Here is a 26787-nt window from a genome sequence, read left to right as displayed (position 1 = left end):
CGGCGGCTCCCGTAGACTGACGGTAAAGTCAGACGTGTATTTCTGCGTCAAACAGGAAGTTTCTTACCAAACAGCTGCTTGATGAACAGTCTTCGGTTAACTCCAGCTTGTTAAAGTGGGATCATTTACTAATGAATTCAAAAGAGGATGTCCGCCGATTTAATGCTAGACTTGGAAAATCAACCATATCCAGTGATGGATAATGAGACAGACATTATCTCCATCGACCAGGGAGGAGAGTGGGGTAAGCGTCGGCTCGCTTCACTTTCTAGAAAGACCCACACAGTAAAGGAGGCGCAGCTAGTTGAATTAACACTTAAAACATATAACACAAGCTTTCAAATATGAATTTAATCAAAGTTAGATTTTAAAAACATTCGTATATACGCCTGGGGTGTTTGTTTACGTACACGTCAAGTGTTAGCAGCCAGTTAGCATGAGCTCACTGTAGCTGCTGTGATGATGTAACCTACATGTAATGTCTAAGAATTAATAAATACAAGTTGAATGACTAAATTACTACAGTACTGTTTTAAAATGTATTTTAGTGTACTGAAAATGTTGGGTGCATTGTGGAAAACAACCGACCAACGTCAATAATAGCATAATGATAACATAATAATAGTAACAACAACAACAATAACAGTAATAATAATAATAATATCCTCTGGAAATAGCCATGCTTCATTTTATTTCACTTTTAGTCAACACTTCATGTTTTTACTTTTATCTTGCTTTGTTTTGTCCATTTGGTCACTTATGTAGTTTTCAATCAGATGTGAGGAATTAATCAAAAATCACCCATGATTGTATTATGACAGATGCCAGGTTAATATAAAAGGTAAAAGTGCACGTTACAGTGATACTATATAACCTGTCTACAGTTTGCCTACAACTAGTCAGGTGAATTACATGTGTTTGCAGCAACTTTTCTAATCTGCCATTTCAGATGAAACATGCAGACATAATAAAAGCCTTACATGACAGTTTACATTTGCTGCTGCCAGATGTACTGCACAACAGATTTTAGAGGTTCATGTTATGACTACTCTGAAAGCAGTTTGACTCATGTTGTGTGCTGTGTCCCTGTCGTTACAGACATAAGCCTCTTTGATGAGCTGGACAACCTGGGAGATGCAGATGAGCTGCTCGAGGCCCTGGAGAATGCAGGCTATGTGAGTAACTCATCCATTTAATATGCAAATTGTCAACTGAGCATGACCAACAGGAAATCTGATGAGCAAGGTGTTTCCTTCCAGTGGTGCAGATGTAAAATGGTGTAACAATAACAAGAACCTTTACGGTTTTATTGACTACTTCTTGAACTCTTTGAGTTTACTGCTTGCTATATATGGCACCATACACCTTTATTTCTTTGTTAGACTTCAAAGATATATATGCGTTGTAAACATGTACATTAACACAGTAGATATGCCTATTGCTTATACACAGACATCGACTTTCGTTCTCTACATATTCAACTGAGATTTATTGTTTTAAAAATGTGTGTTTGGTTTCTCAGGTCAGTGATTGTCCAGATCTGGGATTTGATATAGACATACCTCTGTGGAATGAAGTGGACAGAAGTAGCACCTGCACAGGTACAGCAACACATGCTGAATCTGTGTTATATATTTCATGTCAGCATGATATGAGTGGACAGGACTGATGTTCATCTGTTTAATATTTAAATGCTGTATTCACTTTTGAACGTATGGGTGGGTATTCACTGTAGAGGAAGTGAATGTAACTTGTAATGGAAGATAATTTTTCGCTATCACCTACCCAATGTTTACTAGTAGTATTATGTTACTTGAATATGGGAAATGATGATGGGATTTGACTCGACTGACTTGCCTTTGCATTGTTAGTGTCTACTTAATGATTAAAATGCAAAGGCAGCTGGTGTAGCTGCAGTAAGAAATTAGGAGTGTATTTATGGCTAAATGAATATTTAAAGATGTAAAGGGTATTTAAAGTGTGTCGGTGTTAACTTCATGAGTAGGAATTCACTGGGACAGTAAATCACATCTGCCTATGCTGAAAAGCCTAAATATATAACACATTTGACTGTGTCCTTGTGCATCCAGATGGTGAGGTGAGTGTGGACTCTCTTTCACCTGCCCACACTCTGAGCTCTGTCCCTTCTCCTGCCTCTGTGGAAGCCCTGTCCCCTTACTCTTTACAAGTAAGTCGCTGCCATCAACCCCTTGTCCTTGTCCATTTTTGACATATTAATGGTATTTCCATTGCAAATATTTGCTATTAGTTATGAGTATTTACATTGAAATAAACCTTCATCCAGATGGTGTCCAGACATTGACAGCTGCTCGTTTCCTTTGCATGGAGATGCACGCATCAACACCTGAGCCCCTTATTAACAAAAGCCTTAAGCACCTTGTCAGATTGATCATTTGCTGTCTTTCTGAACTGTGCCCTGCCCCCTCATTAAATAAAAGGTGCTGACAACTTCAGCCACATTACCATAATTTAGCAGACAGATGTTTTCACAGTGTGTCAAAACAAGGACAGCGGTTACATTTTTGTGTAGCTCCCACACAGTCTGCACATGATAACTGTTTATAACTGAATTACTAAGGACACATTTGTCTTCTAGAGCGATATTTTATTTAATACATTTCAAGTACATGTATGAAAGGTATTAAGCCAAAAAAAAGGAATTTTTCAGAATTCACTTTATTTTCGGAGCATTTACAGGTGCACTGCACCATTACTATCACTTTCTCAAATTTATTTTACACTTTAAAAAAGATGCATGCACTAGATACAGGACCTAAGTCTTCTTTGTCTCTCTATCCAGGATGAGGCTCTGTCTCCACAGTCGCAGCCCTCTCCCATTTCTGTCTGCTCAGATTCCAGTGGCTTTTCTGAAATCTCTCTCCCACCTAAGAAAGCTCCAAAGAGGACCAGCCAGGCCGTACGAGGTGAGGCAGACTACACCACCGCACATCTGCTTTTTCAGCTGTCTGTATTTGTAGTTTTCATCTCAAAAACCACGGGAAATTCTGCACCACAGTCTGGGTTTCCAGAAATCTGGGATGTGATCAAGAAAACAAAGAGAGATAAAAGTAGTTTGTCCTCAGAAAACAGCGGGAGTTTGTCAAAAGAAAAAGAAAACATGGCTCCTTAAACATACACTGCAGGCGTTAATGCAATTTTTTCCACCTGATCTCAGCCTTTCATTGTGTTCTGTCCAGTTTTCTAATCTCACTGTTTCCACTCCCACCCCCTGACATACACCCCAGCCAAACCAACTCAGCTAATCAAGAGGCCAATTCAGATCGGCCCAAAGGTTTCCATCCAGCCAAAACCACTGATTACAGCTGTGCCGCTGGCTCCTGCAGCTGCTTCCCTGCAGGCCAAGACGATCATCATCCAGCCCCTGCAGACCACTGTGCTGCCTGTGGTCAAACCAGCTCCTGTTAACATTCAACCAGCACCACCTCCAGGTCAGAGCTCACAGTGCAACACACTGAGACACACTGAGACATATTCTCTTGTGTGCCATTGTATGAGAACAGTGCATTGTGCTGTTCCTTATTTTGAGTGTTTTGCAGTTAATTTAGTTAGATTAAAGGTTATTATAAGTTAGATTTTGCATGATGTCAGTAATGTTTGCCATTATTAATTAATTAATTTAGTTGACTTTCTTGCACATTAATATATTTATTTTGTCTTGACCAGCAGAGGGTGCTTTAACCGTGACTTTCTTGCACATTAATATATTTATTTTGTCTTGACCAGCAGAGGGTGCTTTAACCTTAATCTTTGCACCTCAGTCATCTGCAGCCTTCAGTCTATGTCTAATAGTCAAATACAAAGTGAAACAGACATTATTTGATGTTCAGTGTTTATTTTTGTAACTAAAATATGTTCCGGCTACTTTTTAGAATTATTAAACGTTGCGTATCGGCCATTGTAAATATACAAGAAAGTTTATTTTAGCACCCACATGCAAACCAAAGGCTGTTTATGGACTGCTGTTCATGTCGTGCATTAAAGTCATTATTTCTGTTGTTTTGTGCTTTAGCCTGCCTGATTTACCAATCTGGTCCTCACTGTGTGTTACATCTGCAGCACCTAGGCCAATGTAAATACTTATGTCATCGCCCGGGTGGGTGGAGTATCTGACCTCTCTCAACTTGAATTAGAACTTGGCCCTTCTGTCTCTCCTGGCCAAGATGGCAGATGGCCAGAGTCCATGACTCTTAGGACAGACAAAAGTCAAGTCAAGCCTGCTCACTGTTATGAGTCTCATTGCTTTAAGGTGTTCTCTTTGTCATTTACAGCTAAGGAGGAAGAACAAAGCATTAGAGAGATCAAAGACATTAAGCATCTGTACTGATCAGTTGACATTTTATAGGGTTTGACCTGGGCAGTCATGTATTTCCAAAGAACAAAACCGGCTGACAGGTGTTACCATGGCTTTTAATTTCTTTTGACTTTCATCCTCATGAATTCTTCTTACAGATGGCGAGCATAGGCACAAGACAGAGCGTTGGCACCACACACATTCATTAGCAGGACTGGCTAACACTTCTACAGAATTAGCACTGACAGGTGGTTTAGCGTTAGAGGTGAAGGTTGCTGGGTCAGTTTGAAGAATTGTTCCTGGCACAGTCTTACGCGAAGGGCTGGGCATAAATATGGGAGGCACCCCACATCAACAAGACGTTTAGAAACAAGGACAATATTGGGTTTTGTTGAGGTTTTTCTTGCACATTTTATTCCTCTTAGGCCATGATCCACTTTAAACGCAGACATGTGCACGTTTATGTGGGTTCATGCACATGAAACTCACGTCTCAGTCAGGAATGTGAAAGTTCAAGGTGGTCAAGATCTTCTCCACCTGCATTAGAGCCCTGTAAAAAAACAAGTGGTCATTAAAGGTCATCAGAGGTCAGCAGCAGTGCTTGAAAAAGCTGGACTGTCCCGTTTGAGTTAGACTGATAAGGCACCCAACCTGTACAACTTTATATTAGAATAATTGTTGTAAATGAATAGACAGATGTGGAGTAAACACATGCTCACAAACATAAGAATAAACTGACTGACACATATAATTACATGCTGTGTTAATTAGTGTCAATCATACATTTAATACATGATTGTAGGATATCAATCACTGTATATAAGACCTGTAATTTTAAAGTGTCTATGTGTTGTGTCCTTTTCACAGGTTGTCCGATAGTGTTCTCTCAGGCAAGCCAGTTGCTGCAGGTGCAGACACCACAGGCCATTACCGGCAATGTGGTCACCATGTCAACACTCAGCCAGGACAGGCCTGTCCCTGTCTCTGTCCCTGCTCCTCCAGTGGTCTCTGTCACACTTCAGACCCCTTCCTCAGATGATGATGTGAGTCCTGAACACACTCCTATCTCTTACGTCTTCTGCTTGAAGTTTGACTGATGCACTTTAATTGTAGTACCCCCCTTTTAATGACACCTCACTGAACAATTACCACCAATTATCTTGATGCATTCCTAATCTTTATATAATGGTACTAGAAGGAAATGCACATTAATTTACACATTCTGAGAGATCTGGTTAATTTGCACTAATGACCTGATCTGAACCTGAGTAATTGATGTGCAGTGGAAAAAGAGCAAAGAGCAACATTGTTACCCTCATTTGTCATTTTTAATATTTCTATAGTGTGACTTGTCTTTAATGGTTTATGTTAAAACACGCAAGACTTATTAATGTTATGCTTAAATTGATTTGTGTGTTGATATCTTGTTGAATGTAAAATTGTGATCTAATCGGTTAGAGACAAATTATTCCCTAAGGAGCCCAGAGATATATCATGGGAAATCAAGACGGTGAGATTATATACAGGTACATATGCGAAATAAAGTGGCACCACATTCCCAAGCCGTGTTGCACTGAATGGACATCTGATTGCAAAAACAAAATGTCAACCACAATGTTTCGGATGTCAAACTTTGTTTCTCTGTGTTAAAGAACCACACAAGACATACCACAGTGATTAGTCTGCTCTCAGTGGAGGAGTATCTTTTCTCGATTGTAATCTCTTGGATTTTTAGCTCACGAGCTCCTCTGAACGTCACACTCTTTAATTTGCTATCTAAGAATGTGACCAACCGTTTTATTAGACAAAGTGTCTTTATAAGCTTAAGTCGTGCATAGTAGGGAATTATGTCTGTATGGACAAGTGAGCACTTGCCTGTGTGCACTTGCAAGCACCTGCATGCTTATGACTAGTCAGATGTTAAGTTGTGACTGCACCCTGTCCAACATAAACTCTCTCATCTTACCCTATTTTTAAGATTTATTTTAATATGACATGCTTTTAAATTTAGTTTTTAGTAATTGAAAACCTTATAACAATAAGAGTAACAGCAACATGTTCAGATTATGTGATTGCAAGCGATTGTGCAAACTCTTTTCTTAGAGGAGAGGTGTCCAATCGCCAGTTGAAAATTGAAATTATGTTGCAGAATGCACAGAATACACTGAGAAAACTCAGATATGTATTTATTTTATGTGGTTTCTCAACAAAAGCTCTGTGTCTTCTGTGCACTGGTCTTATTTTAGGAGAGAGTTTTTCTGGCCTCTGTTTCTGATTCAGTTTTTTTAGTTTGTTTAAACAAACTGCAAAAAGACTCTTCTTTGTCTGTATTGTCAACCTCTATTACTCAGACCGAGAGATGCTGTGACTTTCAGCAACATAGTCGGTCTCCAACGCAACGGTTCCTGATGGTTTGATTTGTGGGACCTTGAGTTGAGAGACATGTTCTCACTCTGGCTTCTTGGCTGTCTACCTCACACTAGTGTTGCAGTGAAGCTGCAAAAACGCACCACTGGACATGTTGATGAGTAACTTTCTTAATGATGAGGAACCATATGTGTCACCTTGGTGGAATGTCGTCTAAAACATCTTCACTGATGACACTCAGACCACAGAAAATGAATCCAATTTCCAGCTTTTATGTTCTTGTAAGAGTAATCATTATGTGGCCCTGATGCGTAAAACATTAGTCATAAAACCAACATAGCTTTGTTTACCAGTCTCAATTCATCTCAACATTAATAGCATTTTCCATCTGGCGTCTTTAATGATTAACCTCAACTGAAAACTCACAACTGTCTGTTGTTGTTTTCAGCGGTAATGGTTGACTTCTGGCTTTAAAAATAAATAAAGATGCAAGAAGAACTTGTCTAATTGTCGTGGGAATAATCAAGTATGGAGAAGCACTTTAAGTGCCAGAACAGAAAACATAGTAATGTCAAGGAATTTCAAAGCACAGGCGCCAAAATAAATAAAATAAAATACGCCTCACAGACATTTGTAAAGCTAACAAAGTCAATAAAGTTTACAATATGTGATTAAAGGGGAGGGACTGTACACATTATTGTGAGGAGGAAAATAAAACAGTGTTTTTTTTGGAGTGATCACAATTTATTTCTCCAGAAAGAGAAGTAGATGTATGAAATGGACTAAAAATGGAGAATGAAATGAACAAAGACACGACAAGCTTCTGGTCATACGAGACCATGAGAACCAGTAGCAGCAGTGTGTTAAAGTGAATGCAGGAGTGTTTCAATGCTTACAGGTCCAGCAACCTTCGAATATAGTTTTACTTTAAATGGACTTTCTTTGCCTTGACAAGTTCTTGACCCTTGTCATTCTGGGTACATTTTTAGGTTAGTTCTCGGACCCGCTGCAGCTGTCTTCACTTTATACTGTCACTGTGGTTTGGCTCCAGAACAGTAGTGGACTTGGTGAGCTGGAGGAAGTGTAAAATGCCTGTTAAAGATGGCGTGTTTGTGCCAGGTGTTGTTATGCAGTATGTATCTGACTGTACATCACTGTTCATGTTGTTTACAGTACTGCATTTTGGCCTATAGTTAGCCCACATAAGCCCTGGTGTTAAACGGCTGCTAACGATTACATGCTTCAGGCAGGTGCTGTGCCGGACTAAGTATTTTGCGACAGCTGTAAACAGCCATCATGGACCAGTTCACTGTGATGTAATGGGCTCCTCCACAGCTGGGGATTTAGCTGCATGTGTGTTCTAGGCTGAAAAACAGTCAAGCCTGGAATTGTTGGCTTCACCGAATCCTCCCATTAGTAAGACGGAGGGATTTGCTGGAAGGGGACCCCAGCAGAGCCTGCTGTGAGCCCTACCTTCAACCCTGAAGATGCTGTGTTCATGGTTTTAGTTTTCATTTGCATCAGTGTTTCCATATCAGAGTGTTAAGTTGAGTCAAAGGAAATAAAAATCACTTGATGTATTTCTTGGACAGCTACAAGAGAGTTTGATTAAAAACATTACAGCTGTCTTAAAGCTGACATCAGATTGCTCAGGACTCCCTCACACAGGGAAACATCTACTGTACAATATGTGTTAGTATGTAAGAGTTGACAGCCCTGTGGTTTTGAAACTCATGTTCTTCACATTACATCTATTTGTTTTAGTTTTAATGCTTTTGTGTAATGTTGAGACAAATCTTATTGTGCTGTAAGGATTTTATATGTATTGTATATGTTATTGTAAATTTAAGGTAGAGAGTCAGTTTTATTTACTGTATTTAGTGAATGGGTGAACTTTCCAAATCGTTTCTGCGTTACAAAATACCTGTTCTTCTACTAACAGTCACTTACAGTAAATGCAACAATGCATAACAGCCACAAGACGTCAGTCAACTCGAGAGGCTCGCTCTCTTGCTTTTCCTCCGCACCTACATTCATACCTGCAGTAATTTCAGTTAAGACCTCAATGATTCATTTCTGTTTTGAATTTGAATAAATGAGGGAGTTAAAAATGTATTTGCATTATAAGATAACTCTTAAAAAGAGCTAAACTTTACAGACTATTCAACTGTCCAACATATGTCACAGAAATGAAGTGTTTTTTATCTACCATGGAATTAGGGGATGTTTTCACCCCTCACTCGTTAACTTGCCATTTGTCCATGGTAATGGTTGGTCGCACACCTCCTCCCAGAGTAACCCTTTGGATGCTTAATGGAAAGACTAGATAGTAGTGTGATCGTTGAGCATCTGCTGCTATTTAACACCCAGGACTGCTTAGTGCTCAGCTTTCTGCAGCTGGCCACTGCAGAACGAGCTGGGTGTGTACTGTATGTGATGTGATCTACTGATGTACTATATGTTGTGCAGTTTTTTGTTTGTTTTCTTTTCCAAATGAGATTAATGCCACTTTGCCATTTTTTCCCCCCTGACCCACATTCTCCTTCCCAGCCATGTTGTGCCAATGTGAAGTTCCCCCTACTCATCACTCCCTGGTAACTGCTTATTTGCAATGTTCCCAGGCTTGAGCTAGTGGCACGGCTCCCAGATCTGGCCTGGGAGACTCAGGGGTTTCTCAGGAGACACAACACAAATACGGGGATCCAAATAACTAAATCACCACTGGGGCTATTAGGCCCAGGATCTTAGAGTCTTACTCCAGGGAGGATGTTTGTGTTTGAGGAAGGGGTAGCTGGGGAGTGGGTGGACAATTGAGGTGTTTGGATAATTAGAGCTACAGGTTTTGTTAATTTGCAGTAAGTCATGTTAAGATATTGACTGTGGGGGTGGGCATGGAGGATTTCTGTTCTCACTGACATTGCTCATGCTTACTAGAAACTGGAAACTGCTCTTACCATTTTATATTTGTATTTATTTAATTTTTCTTACAACACTTCTCACTTGTTTCGCTTGTCTCACTTTTCAATCTTTGGAACAACTTTGAGCATCTTGTTTATGCAAAGCCTTGTATGAAACATTCAATCCATATGGTAGCTAAACAGAAAAATGCTGAATATTCTCTATTTATTTTCAGATTAACTTAAGCATATGAGACTCTAATTACATCATTTAAACCAGATGATGGTTAGACTTCATTTTCTTCAACATGTGAAGAGCCCCAGTGTTTGTGTGTCCGATGTGAACCCATTTCTCAAAGAGTGACATGCTCCGTAAACACATCCTTCTTCACATATAGAGCAGAGGCATTGCAAGAGACCTCTTAAACCTGTCAGAGGACTGTGGTGTAAATATTTTTAGCCAGAAGCTTAATCTCATGCATTTAAAAGACCTTTTGGTGTTTGAGCAGCTGAGGTGTTCACTGCGTGAGAATAACAAAGTTGAGGTGTTCTCCTGGTAACCTGGCCCCTCTTTCCTGTTTGGATAGGTGTCGAGCAGGGTAAAGGATGAGATACATGACTTGACATGAGTAATAATCTATGTCTAATGCTGTTGCCGTGCCTTGGTTTCTGTCTGTCTCACTTTCTAACTCTCCAGTCAAAGTTGTCCCAGAGGCAGCAGCGCATGATAAAGAACCGCGAGTCAGCATCCCTGTCTCGGAAAAAGAAGAAAGAGTATCTGCTCTCACTGGAAGCACGCCTGAAAGTGGCATTGTCTGAGAACGAGGCCCTTAAGTGTGAGAATGGCAACCTTAAAAAACAGCTGGAGGGCCTGCTGAGTGAGGTGAGAAGCTGGAAGCAATACATCTGCTAGTCCTTCCACACATTAGCAGAGGTTCTCCTGCACAGATAAAGATGCCCGTGTGCAGTGGAAACACTGCAACATTGAATGGTAACAAATTCTGAAAGTTTCAACTTGGTTCCTTCTGTTTTCCTGCAGAACACGGTACTGAAGACAACATCACCGAAGAGGAGAGCTGTGTGTCTGATGGTGGTCCTGGTGTTTGTCATGCTTAATGTTGGACCAATGAGGTGAGCATGTGACACTGACCATCTGTGCGCCTGCCAGTTTCCTATACAGGTTGAAATTCAGTTAAAGTCAAAGGAACACGCATAGAGATAGATTAAGATCACTGGTAACTGCAACATATTGTGAGTGCACAAGTATTTGATTACTGGAGGAAAACAAATGGGAAGCCCCATGAGTCATTGTGGGAATCACGCTGTCCCTCATGTAAGACATTACACAAAAAAAAGTTTATTGAAAACAGTGTAGAACTCAAGCAATATGTCTTTTTCCTGAAAAAACAACCATATGCTGGTAGGGAAACTGACAGTTAACAGTTAGTCCATGCAATAATGCTCCATTTCTATGATGTTGTTGCCAGAGTTTATAGGACCGTATGACTAATGGATAATTAAGCCTCAAAACCACCTGCTGGGCGATGAAGAAATGCAAACATTTCCCATTTACAGAAGAGACTAATTGTAATTATTTAACATTTGTATGTGGCAGCTTTTCTTACCTCCACTTGTAGTGTTAACTATTGTGACAAATTAACATGAGTTATATAAAACAACACTAGGGAAAAGGAGCCGATTTCCACCCAGTTTGCAGATGGGAGGGTTGTGTAATTCCACAGACTCGAGCTCACAGTCGACTTCCAGCTATAACGACAGACTCTCCGCTCTCATGCTATAAAAATGTAGTTTCCTCGTGGGTATAAGGATGTGAGAATCTAATTGTTAGACTTTTTGGCTTTGAAAATATGTTTGCACTCCCTGTTGTGCTCTTTCAGTTGTTCTCAAGAGCTTAAACATGAAAAAAACAATGTGGGACCCATGAATGAGTTGTGCAGTATTTACAGTAGCTAAATTCTGTGTGTGTCTCTACCTGTGCTTGAATTAGTGTGTTTTGTGCTCAGGCTCTCGTTTGGAATTTGAAATATGTGTGGTTGGAGGTCAGATCCCTTTGAAATGAAAATGCCACCCAGTGTTGTAATACCGTTGAAAGAGATTGTGTGTATTTTTGATTGTGTGTGTGCCCCCGCGTGTTTTGGGTTATACAGTCTAGATCAGAGTTCAGATTCTGCTTGTGGGTAAAAACCAAAAATCCTCCTGTGCACAGGATGTGGGCAACATGGAATTCGGCGGCCATTTCAGTCCAGTACCAGCTTCTTCTTGACACTTTGTTTGTTCCATCTTAGTTATTTGGATTTTATCTCACCTGTCTTCTCTTCCATTAGTCTCTTTCAGGGTGGGCCAGGCTCCAAACTTGAAGTGGGTTCCATGCAACACAACGGCAGACGCCTGTTGGAATTCTCTTCAGAGACAGAAACTAAAGATGCAATGGCCTACGAGTCCCTCGACAGTGGCCCCTCTGAGATGACCGACAGGTAATGAGCCACACAAGGGCTTTCACAAACCTGTATTTAGCCACCATGTCAGCAGACCAGGATGCACCTGTACCTTGAACTGGTCTGGTCTCATGACAGCTCCTTACAGCACGTATAAACGTGCATGCGAGCCAATTACCAGCTCTGTTCAAACGTCTGCTTTTCAGGCCCCTGACTAGTTGGCCAGGTTGTGCATTGAGCAACAGGGTGGGGAATTGGGATCAGGTCCTGTTTGACAAGTTTATTTTTTCTAAAGGGCTATATATTTTTCTTTCTTTTATAAATACATTAGAGGCCCAGCAGTCTCATCTGTAAATTGCATAAAAAACATTCTTGTTTGGTACATTACCTGCACCACCATGTCCTCGAAATGATGTTTTGCAAGGTGGTCAGAGTGTCTGATTTCTGCATGGCATTGCCAGCCTGTGTTATGTCAGATCTCCATGTAGGGTTTGTCGCATGCTAATGTAAACCATTCATCTGTGGTATCAGGTTTCCTGGCAGCGTCAAACCAGACAGGAAGGAACACATTAGCCTTTACAAAAGCGGTGACAACACCAAATGCAGCAGAGAGTAGGTTGATGGGGGAGACGTGCAACCTAATCTTGGGGGTTCCACTGAACCACTGAGTGGGAAGGTTAATGGTGGCCCCTCAGTTACAGTTATGGTCAGGCCTCTGCAGTCTGACGTGTTGTCTCGCGGAGCCATTTCCAGGACATTTAGAGGCAGCAACGCTAGGAGTATGCAACATGTTGGCTCAGATCAGAGAGGCCCAGGGAAGGGATTACGTTGGTGGCAGACGTTTTTCTTAACAAGCCCCCTGCAGGTGGGCACTGACTGTGGACAATCTACATCAGCACCTCCAGTAACATAATCATTCACTCTCAGGGAGGTGTAACAGTTGTAATTAAAGTCAGAGTAACTTCTAGAAGGAAAGTCATGCAGTGTACTGCTAACCCATGATTTATGTAAGCCCACCTTATAGTAACAACCAGTGTTTTTAGGCTGTTGTTTCCATCTGTTATTGTCCGTAATCAGACTGGATGTCACATAGTGGGTGGCAGTGCTAAGGTCTCTGTTTAAGATCATTCTGAGCAGGATTCATAGCAGCATGCCTGTGCACTTGCCTTCTCTGTGTAAATCAGCGTTTTTGTGCATACATTCAGTGGCGGTAGCACTGCCATTTCTGCACGTGGTAAAAAAAATAGTCACTAGTAAACAATGAACATGATGAAATTCAATAACAGAGGTATCATTGCACCCATACTGAATGGCAGTCCTTTGCTTCTTATTACCAAAAGTGTTTCACCTCGGTCGGAGGGCAAGCAGCCATGTTGGCACTCAGTTTACATTCAAAGCATATTCTCAACATGTGGGAAATATTTTTACCAGATTGTTATTTGAAACTCTGACTTCAGAACATCTGAACAGCCTTGTAAATTTATCACTTTTCTCTGCCTTTGACAGCCTCTGTCCCCCTTTTTCTTTTTATGTTTCAGCTCTGAGGATAAAGCCCTGATGGTGGTGAAGGATCCCATCTACCTCAGACCTCCTCCCCCCTGCCAGCCTCCTGTGAACAGGACCAAGTGCATTGAGTAAGTTACAGAAACTCTAATGTACAGTATGTATGTTTTCACCTATTTGCATTAATAACATAATGTCAACCAGGTATAACCTAAGAAAAATACACTGTGTGCACTTCGATTGGCAGGTTGACACATGAGTTAAGGGGTTGGGTCCACCGTCATGAAGTACAGCAGACCAAAGTCAGACGCATGAGTAACAGCAACCACAAACCCACCAGGACCTTTCTGGTAAGTCACAGCAGTTTTGCTAAATTGGAAAATGTAACATAAATGCCCATACAGAAATGTACAAGTGCCAAACTTGAATTTTAGGCCACTAAGTTTAGTGTAATGCAAAAGCTTCTCTTTCACCACGGTTTCACCTCCTCTCACACCTTCCCTTTTTCTGCCTTTCTTTTCTCTTTATTGGGCTGAGTTTAATCCGGCAGCCCTGAGAAAGTAAACACAACACTTCGAGGGGAGCTGTAGGATTAGTGCCCCCTGCTCCTTTTTTCCATCATTTTTTTCAAAACCTGTCACAGCAGGTCCAGTCCACCAAGAAATGTGCAGTTAGTATATATGCATTCTTCATTCTACTATAAATAGATATGGAGATGTTTATTTCTAATCAGTATTGAGTTAATTTAGCACTACAGGCCCTAACACAGTATTTTAACAAATGACATGTGACCAGTTGTATTCATAAGATTATTTCAAATTGTATTCCTGAATTATTCTGCACGACACTTGTTAGCGTACACTGTGAAATGGAGAAGTTTAGTCCTTAAAAATTGTTTACTTGTAATGTATTGGTAGAAACCCTGAAGCTGAATATGAAAATTTACATGGCGTAACTGTTTGTGGATTATCTCTCAGATAGTTACTTGATTGGATTATAAAGAAATGAATTAATTAATTCTCTTTTTTTCTAACAGAAAACAGCTAATAAGGAGGCTGCCCAGATAGTGACTGTCCAGTACACGAAAACTACTGAGGAGAAGTGAGTAAACGCTTGTTACAGTGCAAACATGTCAGATTAACGCACATTATTTGTGTGTGGTTTGCGATTTTTCTTACAAACAATCCCCATCTGGTTTTGAAGCTTCATTAAACATTTTCTAACAGCTAGAGAGCAAAGCATGCTGTAGATATCAAGAGAAAATTTACAGCAACAGCTACTTGTGTGGTAAACCAACAGTCTGTGGGAATTTCAAACAGAGAGCTGAGACCTGTTTGGAGCTAAAGACCTGATTGTTTATTGCCGGTGGGATCGGCGCAATGAGTATTTTTGCAGTTCGATTATGTAAGGTAACTGTAGACAAAACAAACTGGTATGTTTCATTGTTTTAGAGATGTATTTGGTTGAAGTGGGTCTTTCAATGGAAAGTTTCTTCTTCTATTTCCACATTTTTGGAGTTTGTCCCCTGTGTGCTGCTTCAGAGGTTTGGCAGTTTTCTGCTGGACTTCACTGTGTTTTTTATATCAGACAGAGAGAGTCAATACTTTTTTTGGCCACCTACATCTTTTTTTTTTCCTTGATGTTAGTCCGACTATGACTGGTCCAAATCTACAAGACAAAGGAGGAACAATCCTTTTCAACAATTAACCTCTGTAGCTGAAAGCTCTGGACACCAGCTGGACAGAATGCAAATGGAACATACAGAGAAAATGTCTCAAGCAGGACATTACCTTTGTTGGGGTTTTCATGCTGTGACTTTCCTGCTGTATGCGTTATGTTTAGAACCATTCATGCAAACCCCTCCACAGGAGCCCTGGCTCTACTCTGTGTAGAACGTTTTGTCTGTATTGGGGTTAAACAGACAGATAAATGTAATATTTAGTAAAACAATTTTGATACAGAATATGACAGATTTTTGATCTGCTTGAAATTTGCTGACTATAACTCTGGCACCACAGTTGCCAGCACCTAATCAGAGACATATGTCAGTTTTGAAACACGCGTATCAGTTAGACTCCACTTTCTGTCTGTCTTTGTCTATCTCCCTTTTTCTGCACATTGTTTTATATTTTCGTATTTATCTGTTGTTGCCTCTTTCTTAACATCCCAACAGGAACCCTGGCAGCGAGCTGCAGGTATATTATGCACCTTATCACACCTACGGGGACTTCTTTGATGAGCTCAACCGGCGTGGTGACACCTTCTACGTAGTCTCGTTCCGCAGGGTAAGTTTAAACTTGTCTGGTGCATGACACTGATCAGAGAAGCGAGGCAGGCGAAGGTCTCTACACATAATCTCATTTAGTGTTTAATCAGACATAAAGTAACATTAAAGACAATAAAAACTGATTAATTAATCAAGCGAGAGAAACCTGCGAATGATAAATAATATGTAATAGATCTTTAACAGAGCAGCTTGAATTTGGAGGTAAGTGGAGTGTGTGGCAGAGCATGAAATGCACATGTCTAAGGATTAACTACACCCTACCAGTCCAGCTTCCTTGGTCCATTTGCAATCACCAAAACCATGATTTAGATTTTTAAGCAATACCACATGTCAGTGTTAATGTACTTGGTCTTTATTCATCCGTCCTTTCATTTTTCCACATTCAGATTCTGAACCTCTGCTTTTAATTTCCTCTCTTGATATGATTAATTCCTGGACATTATATTCACAGAGTTATTTGATTAGTTTGGGTTTGTTTCCCTGGAGGACTGTTCTTTTTCCACAAAAAGATATGTTTATAGAGCCCTCAAACTTACATCCTCGTGTTCACAAGGAGACAAATGGACAGCAAATAAAACAAACAGACAACAAGTTTGCTAAGTGGAACGTTTTTAAAGTTTTACCAGTGACTGTACTAGAACTTGATCTGTTGTCTCTAAACGGTGTCAAAAATAATTTTACTCCCAGATACGTTAAATTAGTAACATCATGAAATTCAGTTAACAAATAGTCCTGTCAGCCTGAATCATCTAACACTGATAAACCTCAATATGTGTATTTTACTAAAATGCATTCAGTCACTGTTCCAAAGAGCTGGACTCGGGGTTCCTCTACGAGATAGGAGTTTTCAAGCATGTGGTCAGAGATCAAGACCTGTAGTCACCAAGCAAGTGACAAAAGTTTGACTCTGTGTTGGCATGGTGACAGTGAGGACAAAGGGAACAATGGTGCACCCCATTTGAGGGCCTCCACAGGTCAAGTAGGTGTCTTTTGGTTTGAATTGTGGGGGATGTGAGGGTTAATAAAATATAAAAGTAACGCCAAACTGTGTATCTGTAAATTATCACAACAAGGTGGGATTGCTGAAGTTTATTCTTACAGGACCATTTTTATTGCCTGATAAACTAAATCATTTCTCAACAGTTTGACAAAATTTATATAAAATTACACAAAATGTATTATTATATGTTTTAGTTACTGATTTCTTTTCTTCTGGTTGAATCCGTTTTTGCTACATAATTGTTCTTTTTAAATTAAGTGTTAAATGATTTCCTTCCTGGTAGAGTTGACAAAGAGCATCCGACAGTAAGAGACGTGGTCTCTGTAAGGAACGTTTTTTTCATTCATACCGACCTTTATTAGCTTTTGTTAGTCAGTTTATTTGCCTGTATTTTGTTTCCTGGGCTTCAGGGCGTGAGCCTGCAAAAGCGGGTGTGCTTTTGTTTTTTGTTCCAGTCGGTGTGATGTTATTACAAGACTGCCAAAACTTGGATTAAAAATGAAATTTATTTAGATTTCAAAGCCAGTCACTGCCGATTCTGTTGTTGTTTGGAACAACAGTCATCATAATCTGTTGTGGCGCTCGCCAGAAGTTGAGGTCAGTCTCTGCAGTATGTTGTGCAGTCAGATGATCACGTTGAGGTCAAGGTTTCTTTAAACCCTTACTACAAGTGAGGTGAGGTGATGGAAAACATAACTCTCCACATGACCGAAATGTGGAACTGTGCTTACCCTACAGTCATTTTGCCGTCTTGCTTCACTTCTTGTGTTGTTTTAGCACCTGTGGCTTTATGTAAGTGTGGATTGAGGTGGTGGAAACACTGGCTGCTTTCACTGTGACCATGCCACAAAAGATTCGAGCAAAATTAACCTGTTGCAATGACAGCTGCAGCTCTTAGGTCATCTTGACAAGCTCATCAGTCCCTTGATGATGGGCAGTAAAATGCGGTTTGTTTTTTTACTAGCTTCTGCCAACACATTCAAGACACCCTCTAATTCTTTTTAGCATTTAATACTGCCCTTAGGAGCTTACAGCTTATCCCTAGTGCCTAGTAGTGCCATTAACATGTATCACACCAAACCCCTTATTTCGGTGTAACAATTTTCATTTACAGTCTTCAATAGACTGGTAATGCTGGATTTTAATACTACTACATTGCTCCATCCTATCTTCTTGCTGTAATTACTTTCCAAACCTCAACTATACTCCCGCCTGTCATCATCTTAACACTTCTCATTTGTCAATTCAGCCAAATGCTGTTTTACAAGCCACGTGTCATAAAGTAAAACCGTTTCAGTCGGTCTCTTGGCAGATGGAAAACCACAACAAACTCTGTTCTTGCAGGTAATGGAGACTAAAGCATGGGTGATTTCTCATCAAGTTAGTACTACTTGGCCTTAAAAAGTAGTTACTCATAATAGAGACAGGATATCTCCGACTCCAGCTGCTCTTTTTCTTCTGATTTTATAGTCGATATAAAAGTTTCCAAACCATTTATGTTGCAGACAGTTTACTGTTTACTTGACTCTGAATCTGTTGGACCTATAGTTACTGCTATACTGCTGTTACTGTGTTTGTGAGTCACTTGTGTCTGCACATTAGCATTCCTCTCAACCACAGCTGCTTCTGAGAGGATGTGCTCAGATGAAAAACCTTTCCTCCAATTGTTTAATGAGTTAGCTGAGAACAGCTATTTTTAATAATGCCAGTAACTGAGGCGCTGTGCCTGTTTTGATCTCAGATGTCTTGTGATTAAGTAGAAGAAGTGCTTCAGGATTGCCTAAACTGAAGAAGGTATTGAAATTTGGTTCTGTTTGGGTGATGAGCAGAGGCATGATAAAACTCCTTTAACAAGTTTTGTGACATGATATGTCTTTGTCTTCTTTGTTCTCAGGATCATCTTCTACTTCCTGCTACCAACCACAATAAAGGAAGTCGACCCAAGATGTCTGTGGTGTTGCCAGCTATGAACATAAATGGTAAGCAAGCACAGCATTTGGGGAGTTTGGTCACTCAACGCGATGTAACACATGAAAGGCGAGCCGGGACCACATTCAGAAACACGTCTCCCAACAAGAATGCATTACTTGTGGTCAAAGACACTTGTTTTGAAAAACGTCTAGTACCAAAATAGAGCACTTTTGCTTTTTAAACCTCTTAAGGTGATACTGATCCTTCTAACATCAATGCTGATAATTGTTTTCTGACATTATTACCTTCTTGGAACTGCTTAACTTTGCTTAACAAAATTTTCTTTAGAGATTTTCTTTGCCAGAAAAGGTTTCTTGACATCTGGCAGCTTGTTAGTAGACAGCCTTTTTTCTTTCCCTCCCTCCGACGGAGCCCTTTGTGGTTTCTGTTATGTCCTTCAGCCTCCGAATATACGTTTTGCTGCATTTTAGTAATGCAATAAAATGTTTTTACAGCTACTGACTGAACCACACACAAGACACAAACATAAAAAATAGCTTTTTCAATGTGTTCATTTTGTTTTAGCCTGTATTTTTGGACTGAAAATAATATAACTGAACCCTGGACATAGTAGTAATAACTTTGTATTGTTCTAGATGTACTACTATGAAAATGGAAAGTCTACAGTAGATTTTCATTATAATGTAAAAAAAATGTATTATGGAAAAAGAAGATATTATAGAGAAAAACTGCTAGGATAAAATTCAAGTTTGACACACAAAACTACACTTAACTACAAGGTGTATACTTGTATATTGCTGGATTTTTTACTACACATCCATCATCTGAAAAACAAAACAAAACCTTTTTTATTAATATTGGCAATTAGGTGCAGAGCACCCATAAACATTCAAATCAATATGAGAAGAGAGTTTACTGTTAGTAGTGTCATTATTTGACCTGGTCATCCTGCTAAATGTGAGTTTGTGGGAAAGTTACATGGCAGATAGGAAAATCTTAGCTAAAAGCTCATCACTATAGAATAATTATTCTGAGCATATGTGATTTTTGAGTTTAAGAACAGCCAGCAGCGCATTGCTTAGTCTGTTAACTGTCATGGAAATAAAAGCGGTGTGGTTTGGGCATCCTGACAAAGCACTGATGCATATAATGAGAGAATCCTAATAAAGCAAATTAGTTCCTATCAGACAGATCTATTTCTGGCCACATAGCAGGGGCATAGATTCCATTTCCTAAAACTACAATTGTTGTCCATAGCTTGTCAGTGTGGGTGGCAATCAGAGCATAATCGGGGGGTGGTGGGGGGTGGGGGTGGTTTCCACCAGTCCATTTGAGAGGTAATCACCCATTTATTTGACCGCCTGCCCTCAAAAACAAACCCAAACATTTTAGCACTGGAATGCATGAGGTATCTGAGCACTTGATTTGCAAAAATCCTTGGACTACCATTACAACATTAGTTGCCAAAATGTTTTAAATGAATCATTTAAGTATGCACATGTTCTTCATTTCCATGAGCTCATCATAACTTTTCTGCCCTCAGATCTGCTGTATTATTTATGCTGCATTTCAAGTGAAAATAAGTACAACAGAGTTCATTATCAGGTGGCTTCAAGCCTGCCCAAGAGGAACAGCTTATGTAGGGTGTGAGCAATTGGGAACACAGCCTGTTGATGTTGTTGTTGTTGGCTGTTTAAAAGGCCTTTTTATCAGAAATCATTTTGTTCTTGTGATAGCTCCCTATCTGCCCATGGCAAAGCACCAACAGCAGATTCGATTAGTGTTTCAACCAACTCGAGAGTGACTCAGTGGAATATGAGCCTCTTACTCAGATGGAAGACATGGTCATCGGGAAGTAACTTTTTTCTGTGGGGTGTTCAAGAGGAAGATTGATGAAGGTAAACATTGTTCTTGGTTGGTCTTGTCAGGGAGGAATGTTAAGGTCTGTGCCGGTCAGATGGCCCATTGAAATGGCAGTAAATAGTGAAATACAAGACTTTCTTTTCAGCTAATTGCTTAAATGGCCCAAACAAAGCTGGCATTCAGGGAGAGATATCTGGTGTGGAGAGATTCTCAAGAAAGAAATGTTACATTTGCATTATCCGTCATGCATACATGGAGTCGACCACAAATTCAAAACGTCAGGTTGTTCTGTGCTTACACCACGAGGCCAGAAGTGTGTTTGCATCGGGTGTGCACAGATACATGTCCAGTAGCTTCAGTTTGAGCTCCCTTGTGTTTCCTCATTGACCTCATAGTGAGAATGTTGATAAAAATCAACACAACAGAGGCTCCCAGACCAAAAGGATGACTGTGATCCCCAAGTAGCACAGCCCAAGCCCCATGTGCCACGCAGATGACAGCCTTCAACCAGCATTTTGGATTTATGTTATCTTTGTTTCAAACTTAGAAGTGATTAAGTGAAAGTGTACACATTTAGCTGGCTGAGACCCTTGGTAAAGCAGAAACACGGTCCTTTTCCTGGAGCATGATTGCTTTGCGATGGAAGATAATTCTTTCCAGGTCCCCGTTGCTGCTCTCCTTTAGGAATACCTTCCTTCTTCAGTCATTAAATGGTTTTCATCTGGAGGAGATGGATAGACTCTGCTAATCTGTAGTGAGCGATCGCTCTTGTCTTGGTCAATAATGGTACAATCGAAAATAGAGACTTTGATGTAAGCCTTCGTCTGTCTGTGCGTTGCTGCATGTTCATGGTTCAGGGTTTCTGTTAGAGTTAAATGACCCTGACCTCGTTGATTCTATCTGAAAATGTATCTGGCCGAGCAGCGACTCCTTATAAGGTCCGAAGGGTGTGTTTATTTAATGATCCTCTGAGTTTGAAAGTAGCTCAATCAAGTGGAAGCGACATGTTTGGACAGGGGGAATGTTTTGGAGATGACATCATTTACAGGTGGGTCGTCCGTGGGAGACGCACTGCAGTCTATTTTTACTGCTGTGAGATTGTACATGTGCAGTGTAGCTAACAGGCGGCTTTCACTGGGGGTTCAAGGTAGCACTTTATACCCCTGAAGGACTTGAATGTCAGATTTTCCTACTTCTCTAATCTAAACAGAATATCCCACCAGTCGTCTTAAATAGAGTGCACTCTTACCAACCCAAATGTTTAACCCTTGCCGCCCTTGCAAAATAAAATTCCAGCTTGTGCAGGTGATTCTGTGTGACTCAAAGGATGGCAGTGCTGGTTGCTCCACTCTTAAAAACCTATTGGATTGGATTGACTGCAGCAGATTTTGGTACAGACATTTATGGTCTCCCGCATCAATTAATAACAAATTTACATCCTGTTTATTTGCTATTTAAACAAATTATCTGTTGCAATTTTGTGATTATGCTCTGTGATTAATTGTTCCCTTTGAGATATAAAAAAAACAAGCAAACAAAAAAGGTCCCACATGAGGGTCCTCTGAGTTTGTGCCAGTCTGGCAGCTAGCGTGCTCCATCCCGAGATGCATGCTCAGGTTTCCTCAGAAGCGTTGCTGCCAAACATTGGGCCTTTATCAGCACACAGCAGCTCACTGTGTCACTGAAACTTTTTGGAACGTCTCCAGATGGCACCAGTTAAAGCGGGAAGTAGACCACGCGGAGCAGCACGGTAGATTTGGCAGCTTCTTCAAAGAGCTGCCGTTTGAAGTTGGACCTTGAGTCTTGTGTGTTTGTCTGTTTCCTCTTCCACTGTTCAAACCTCTCCAGCAGTTAGCTGCGTAGATTTAAGACGGGTTGGTAATTTGGTGTGCGATGTATGTAAACAGGGCATGATATAAAATGTGAGTCTTCAATTTGGATAATGCTGTAGATTATGGCCCACAAATGTCAGTGTCATTATTTAGTAATTATTGGGCACTTACCGAGTAATTATGGGCTGTACTAATCTCATTAAAGAATAGGGTTTTCTAGCTTGTCAGGTGCCCATATAAATACTGAATGGATTTTTCTTGCTGTAATCATTCCTTCAGTTCATTCTGGCAATTAAAAGATGTCTCCCAAATGCACTGTAATGCATGTTCACAAGAAGCTTCAGCAGCCTGAGTTAGGGAAATTAAGTGGAAATCTTGGAAAGTTACATCATTTTTGGTACAAATTCCCTGTTTTTGTTATTATTCTTCCCCTGAGACTTAGCAGAGAAACTGTGCTGTGGGAAAGATGGAATTACATACTAAAAAGGCTGTGACTTTGAAACAGACATTTGATTTAATTCAGACTGCTGAAGCCTCATGTAAGGATCAGATAAATGCTTGTGTTTCTCACAAAACGGGCACGTAGATTGTACCCCGTCATTTTCAATAAAGGTTGAAACATTTCAAAAGCTAGTATAACTAAAACAGGCAAAGTGTTTTTTATATATAGGTCTTTATATATTCTCATATCTTAGGTACAGATGGCTCATAACTGGGAAATTGTTGCTATTATTTTCCAAGATACGTTGTTTTGTTCCTACATTGGTGCATTCGAATCACCATTAGCAGCCTGTAATATGAAGTGTTATTCGCATCAGTTTCATCCAACTTATCATGTGTTGTGCATTTGGATTTTCCACGGGACTGTTCCCTACTTAATGTTGCAAACCTGTTGGATATATTTATTGTTAGATTGAGCTTCGGTTGTACTAACATAGGAGCAGTGTTTTTTGCACTGAGCCAAATCAGCATTGGCTCGACTGTGTGGTAATGACAGAACCTTGAACTGAGTGGGATTGAAACAGTTGTGATTTCATCAAGCTATATGGAGATACCAAAGAGAATAACTTTTCCAGAAGCCTTATTTAAGATAGACATAGCATGACAAAGAGTCAGTTCCAAATCCAGAGGATGATTTCCAGAGATGTCTGTTGACAGACTGAAGCAATTAGAAGAGTTCCAGATTCACTACAGGTGCGAAATAGAGAGTTCAGCAGTAGATAAAATCATAGTCAGCATTACTCATGCTAACTATCTAATCACATGAACATCCACGGTGTGTTCTGGCTGCAGAAGGAGCTATCATACAGTCTGTTAATCTCTCTTCGCCTCCACAGTATGCACGTATGGAAATCCCACACAGAGTCAGACTGATGTCTTGCACAGGTGTCTGGAATAATACTGAAGTGCTCTCTGGCATTTTAAAGTCGCCTACAGCTTCATTTCTGGGTCTTAGATGTGTGCACTTGAACTGACTTAGGTTTGTTTGTGTGCTCCATTTTGGAAACGTTGTCAACTTCATTCAAAGAAAGTCACAAAGTAACCGGTTAATTTAAATACACAATGCAGCCCTCAACATGTTGTTCATTTCTTTCTCCAGCAAACAACTGAACAGGATGTTCTTACTTCAGAGTTAAAGTTAGATGGAGTTGACAGTGAACTGTATCGCTTACGCAAGTCCTAGCATCTTTTTCCCAAGATAAAACCATTCCGATTGTAAAAGCATTACAGTTGCTTCTTTGTAGGTCAAACCTCAGAATCACTCTTAGAAAATGTATTTTATCTTCCTCCATGAGCTTCGAGTTTGTCATTGAACTGACAAACAATTACCTGACTCATCAACATCGATCACTTTCTGTCTCTTGAGTCTTGACAGTTTCGTCTTTTCTTCTCTGAGCACAAGAAGAAGCCTGAAAAATCCTGACTCATCATTAGCGATTGCTGTCATTCGTACTCTTCCACACCTTTGCCAGACTTTCTGGTGTGTGTGTGTGTGCCCTGCTCCAGTTGAGAGCTGTTTTTATTTATCTACATGTTGGAGAAATCCAGTATGTGACTCACCCATCTGTAACCAAGTCTGCTCCCCAGTTCTCAGCCCCCCAGCTGCCTCAAACAATACTGCTTTATTCTCTCGAAAAGCTCTCTGATCACCTCTTGCTAAAACAAATAGAGTTGTGCTTGACAAGCGCTCTTTGTCTTCTTTTAATTAAATATTTTACCGTGATACAAATCCACTGTTGATTAAACATATATACAAATTAAACTATAGTATTACCTCAGTTGACTGACACATCAGTAAGTAACAAACCTGTTTTCCTTGCTGCCTTTACAGACAGCATCATCCGGGACAAAGAGTTCGAGGTGATGATGCAGATCGACTGTGAAGTAACAGACACCAGGATTCTCCACATCAGGTCTTCCACCATCCCACCGTTGCTCAGAGTCAACAACACAGAAACGTTCTACCAGCCGTCGCCGAGCGACAACCACGCTGTGCCGCCTGTTGGAGTGTTAATGGGGTCTGCTTAAAATCACCACAGGCACCTTCGTTATTATTATCTCCTCAACAAAACACAAGATGAAACCTCACTCACGGTTCACGAAGTATATTTCAAAGCTGATGTGCTGCCACTGTATGTTTGTGAATTAATGTGCTCCGCAGAGATCCATGTTGTCAAGACCTTATCAGTCCTCTATTTGGATCTCATAAGGTATTTTGTAACAGGGTCAGCTGAGACGCTTCTTGTGTGGCATTGCTGACGTCTCCCTGTAACCCCAGACACCCCACATAAGGGTAATTACTTAGCTGCAGGGTGCAGAGCATTCAACCCTGAGTCACCCTGTGATAATATAAATACTTTTACACCATAGCAGGCTGCATCTTTTTGTTTTTTTATTAATGTCAAGACCAAGCTTATAAAATAAATTAATAACACCTAGGATTTGCCAAGTTAAAACCTTTAAGTCACATTAAATGCCTTTTGTGATATAAATGTTTAGAAGCACAGCAAATGTGGCTAGAGAACTGTAGAGTAATAGAGTGCTGTAACAGCCTGTCTTTGACCAAAAAAGGAAATTCTATCAATGAAACAGTAATTTGATGAATTACATGCAGCACCAAGAGGCGTTCCGTAAACTCAGGAAGTCAGGACCTGTGAAAGCTAACAGGGTAACTAAAGCTACGTTGTTGGCTGGTTTCCATCCATTTAAGTTTTTATGTTCCGTAATGAATTTCATTTCATCATTTGTTTTTGGGTCTTTGCACTGTGCTCCACTTATATTAATGAACAGATTCAGATCATAAGTAAATATTTATTCCTTTTATTTCATCTCCTGTGGTGTGATAAAACCCACTCATTTCTGCTGTCAATAATGTGTTGATGATTTTTAAGTGTGCTTTGCGGGAAGCTTGTGTTTTTTTTTTATGATACATATGATTATGAAACTTCAGGGAAAGGAAACATACATTAAATGTTAATGATTGGATATTTTAGTGCTGTTTCACTTGGTGAAAATGCAGAAACTGTGTCCCTGAAAATTGTAATGTCAACAGATTGAAACTTTCTCAACCTGAATCCTCCATCCACCGGCTAAATTGCACTTTTATTTTGTGCACTTAAGCCTATATTGAAATTGCAGCCTAATTGATTTTTTTTAAACCGTGTGGAGTTATGATAGATTTTAGTACCTATAGTAAACTTTTGCACTATAAATGCAGAACCTGCGGAAGTTCAGATGTGGCTTTAAATGCCTTATAATGTGTCTGTAACCTTGTTTTGACTGCTTGTAATTGGGGGATACAAATGTACAACTGATAAATAAGTTAATTAATGGACATCACAATTTGCAACCTTTTATTCCTGGACAGTTTTGTAAACAGAAGGTTATATATTATATATAATGTATGGATCAAACAACATGTTATGCTTCTGTGTCTGAAAGTGCATGTCTTTTTGTTACATGATACATGGCAGATGGTTATGTTTAAGCTCAACAGATGCCCATAAAAACTCATGCGTTGTTATAAACTAGGCCTTCTGTCTGCATTTTTTTTTTCCTTTTTTTTGTTTCAAAAAATATATTTGATTCACTGCATTGTTTTCTCTGCCTCCTAACAGTTGCTTAGAGTACAGTTTTAAAAAAAGAGTTTTTTTGTATTGTATTATTTACAACAAAATAAACACAGGATTTTCTCTATTTGTACGTGTGTGTATCCTTTTTGCTGTTGGGGGAAATTCTATAAATGCATGATTTTGTTTTATTCAACAAGTACAATAGATCATCTCTCAGGGTATTTCCTTGTGTTGTAACTCAATT

General features: G+C 39.9%; 1 protein-coding gene across 1 annotated transcript; it reads left to right on the top strand.

The window, feature by feature from the left end:
* The first annotated feature begins 147 nt into the window (after positions 1-147).
* On the top strand, positions 148-25774 carry atf6 (activating transcription factor 6). Its single transcript, XM_026346331.1, has 16 exons — positions 148-244; positions 1099-1175; positions 1523-1601; positions 2091-2188; positions 2822-2945; positions 3267-3470; positions 5201-5376; positions 10295-10480; positions 10637-10728; positions 11943-12092; positions 13592-13687; positions 13804-13906; positions 14593-14657; positions 15730-15841; positions 18738-18822; positions 24803-25774. The coding sequence occupies exons 1-16, from the start codon at positions 148-150 to the stop codon at positions 24997-24999; spliced, it is 1941 nt and encodes a 646-aa protein (XP_026202116.1). The 3' UTR covers positions 25000-25774.
* The last annotated feature ends 1013 nt before the right edge of the window (positions 25775-26787 follow it).

The sequence above is a fragment of the Anabas testudineus genome, chromosome 4 (assembly GCF_900324465.2).
Source record: "Anabas testudineus chromosome 4, fAnaTes1.2, whole genome shotgun sequence".
Classification (NCBI taxonomy): domain Eukaryota; kingdom Metazoa; phylum Chordata; class Actinopteri; order Anabantiformes; family Anabantidae; genus Anabas; species Anabas testudineus.
The sequence above is the reverse complement of the archived record's forward strand: the minus strand, read 5'-3'. Positions and strand labels throughout refer to the sequence as shown.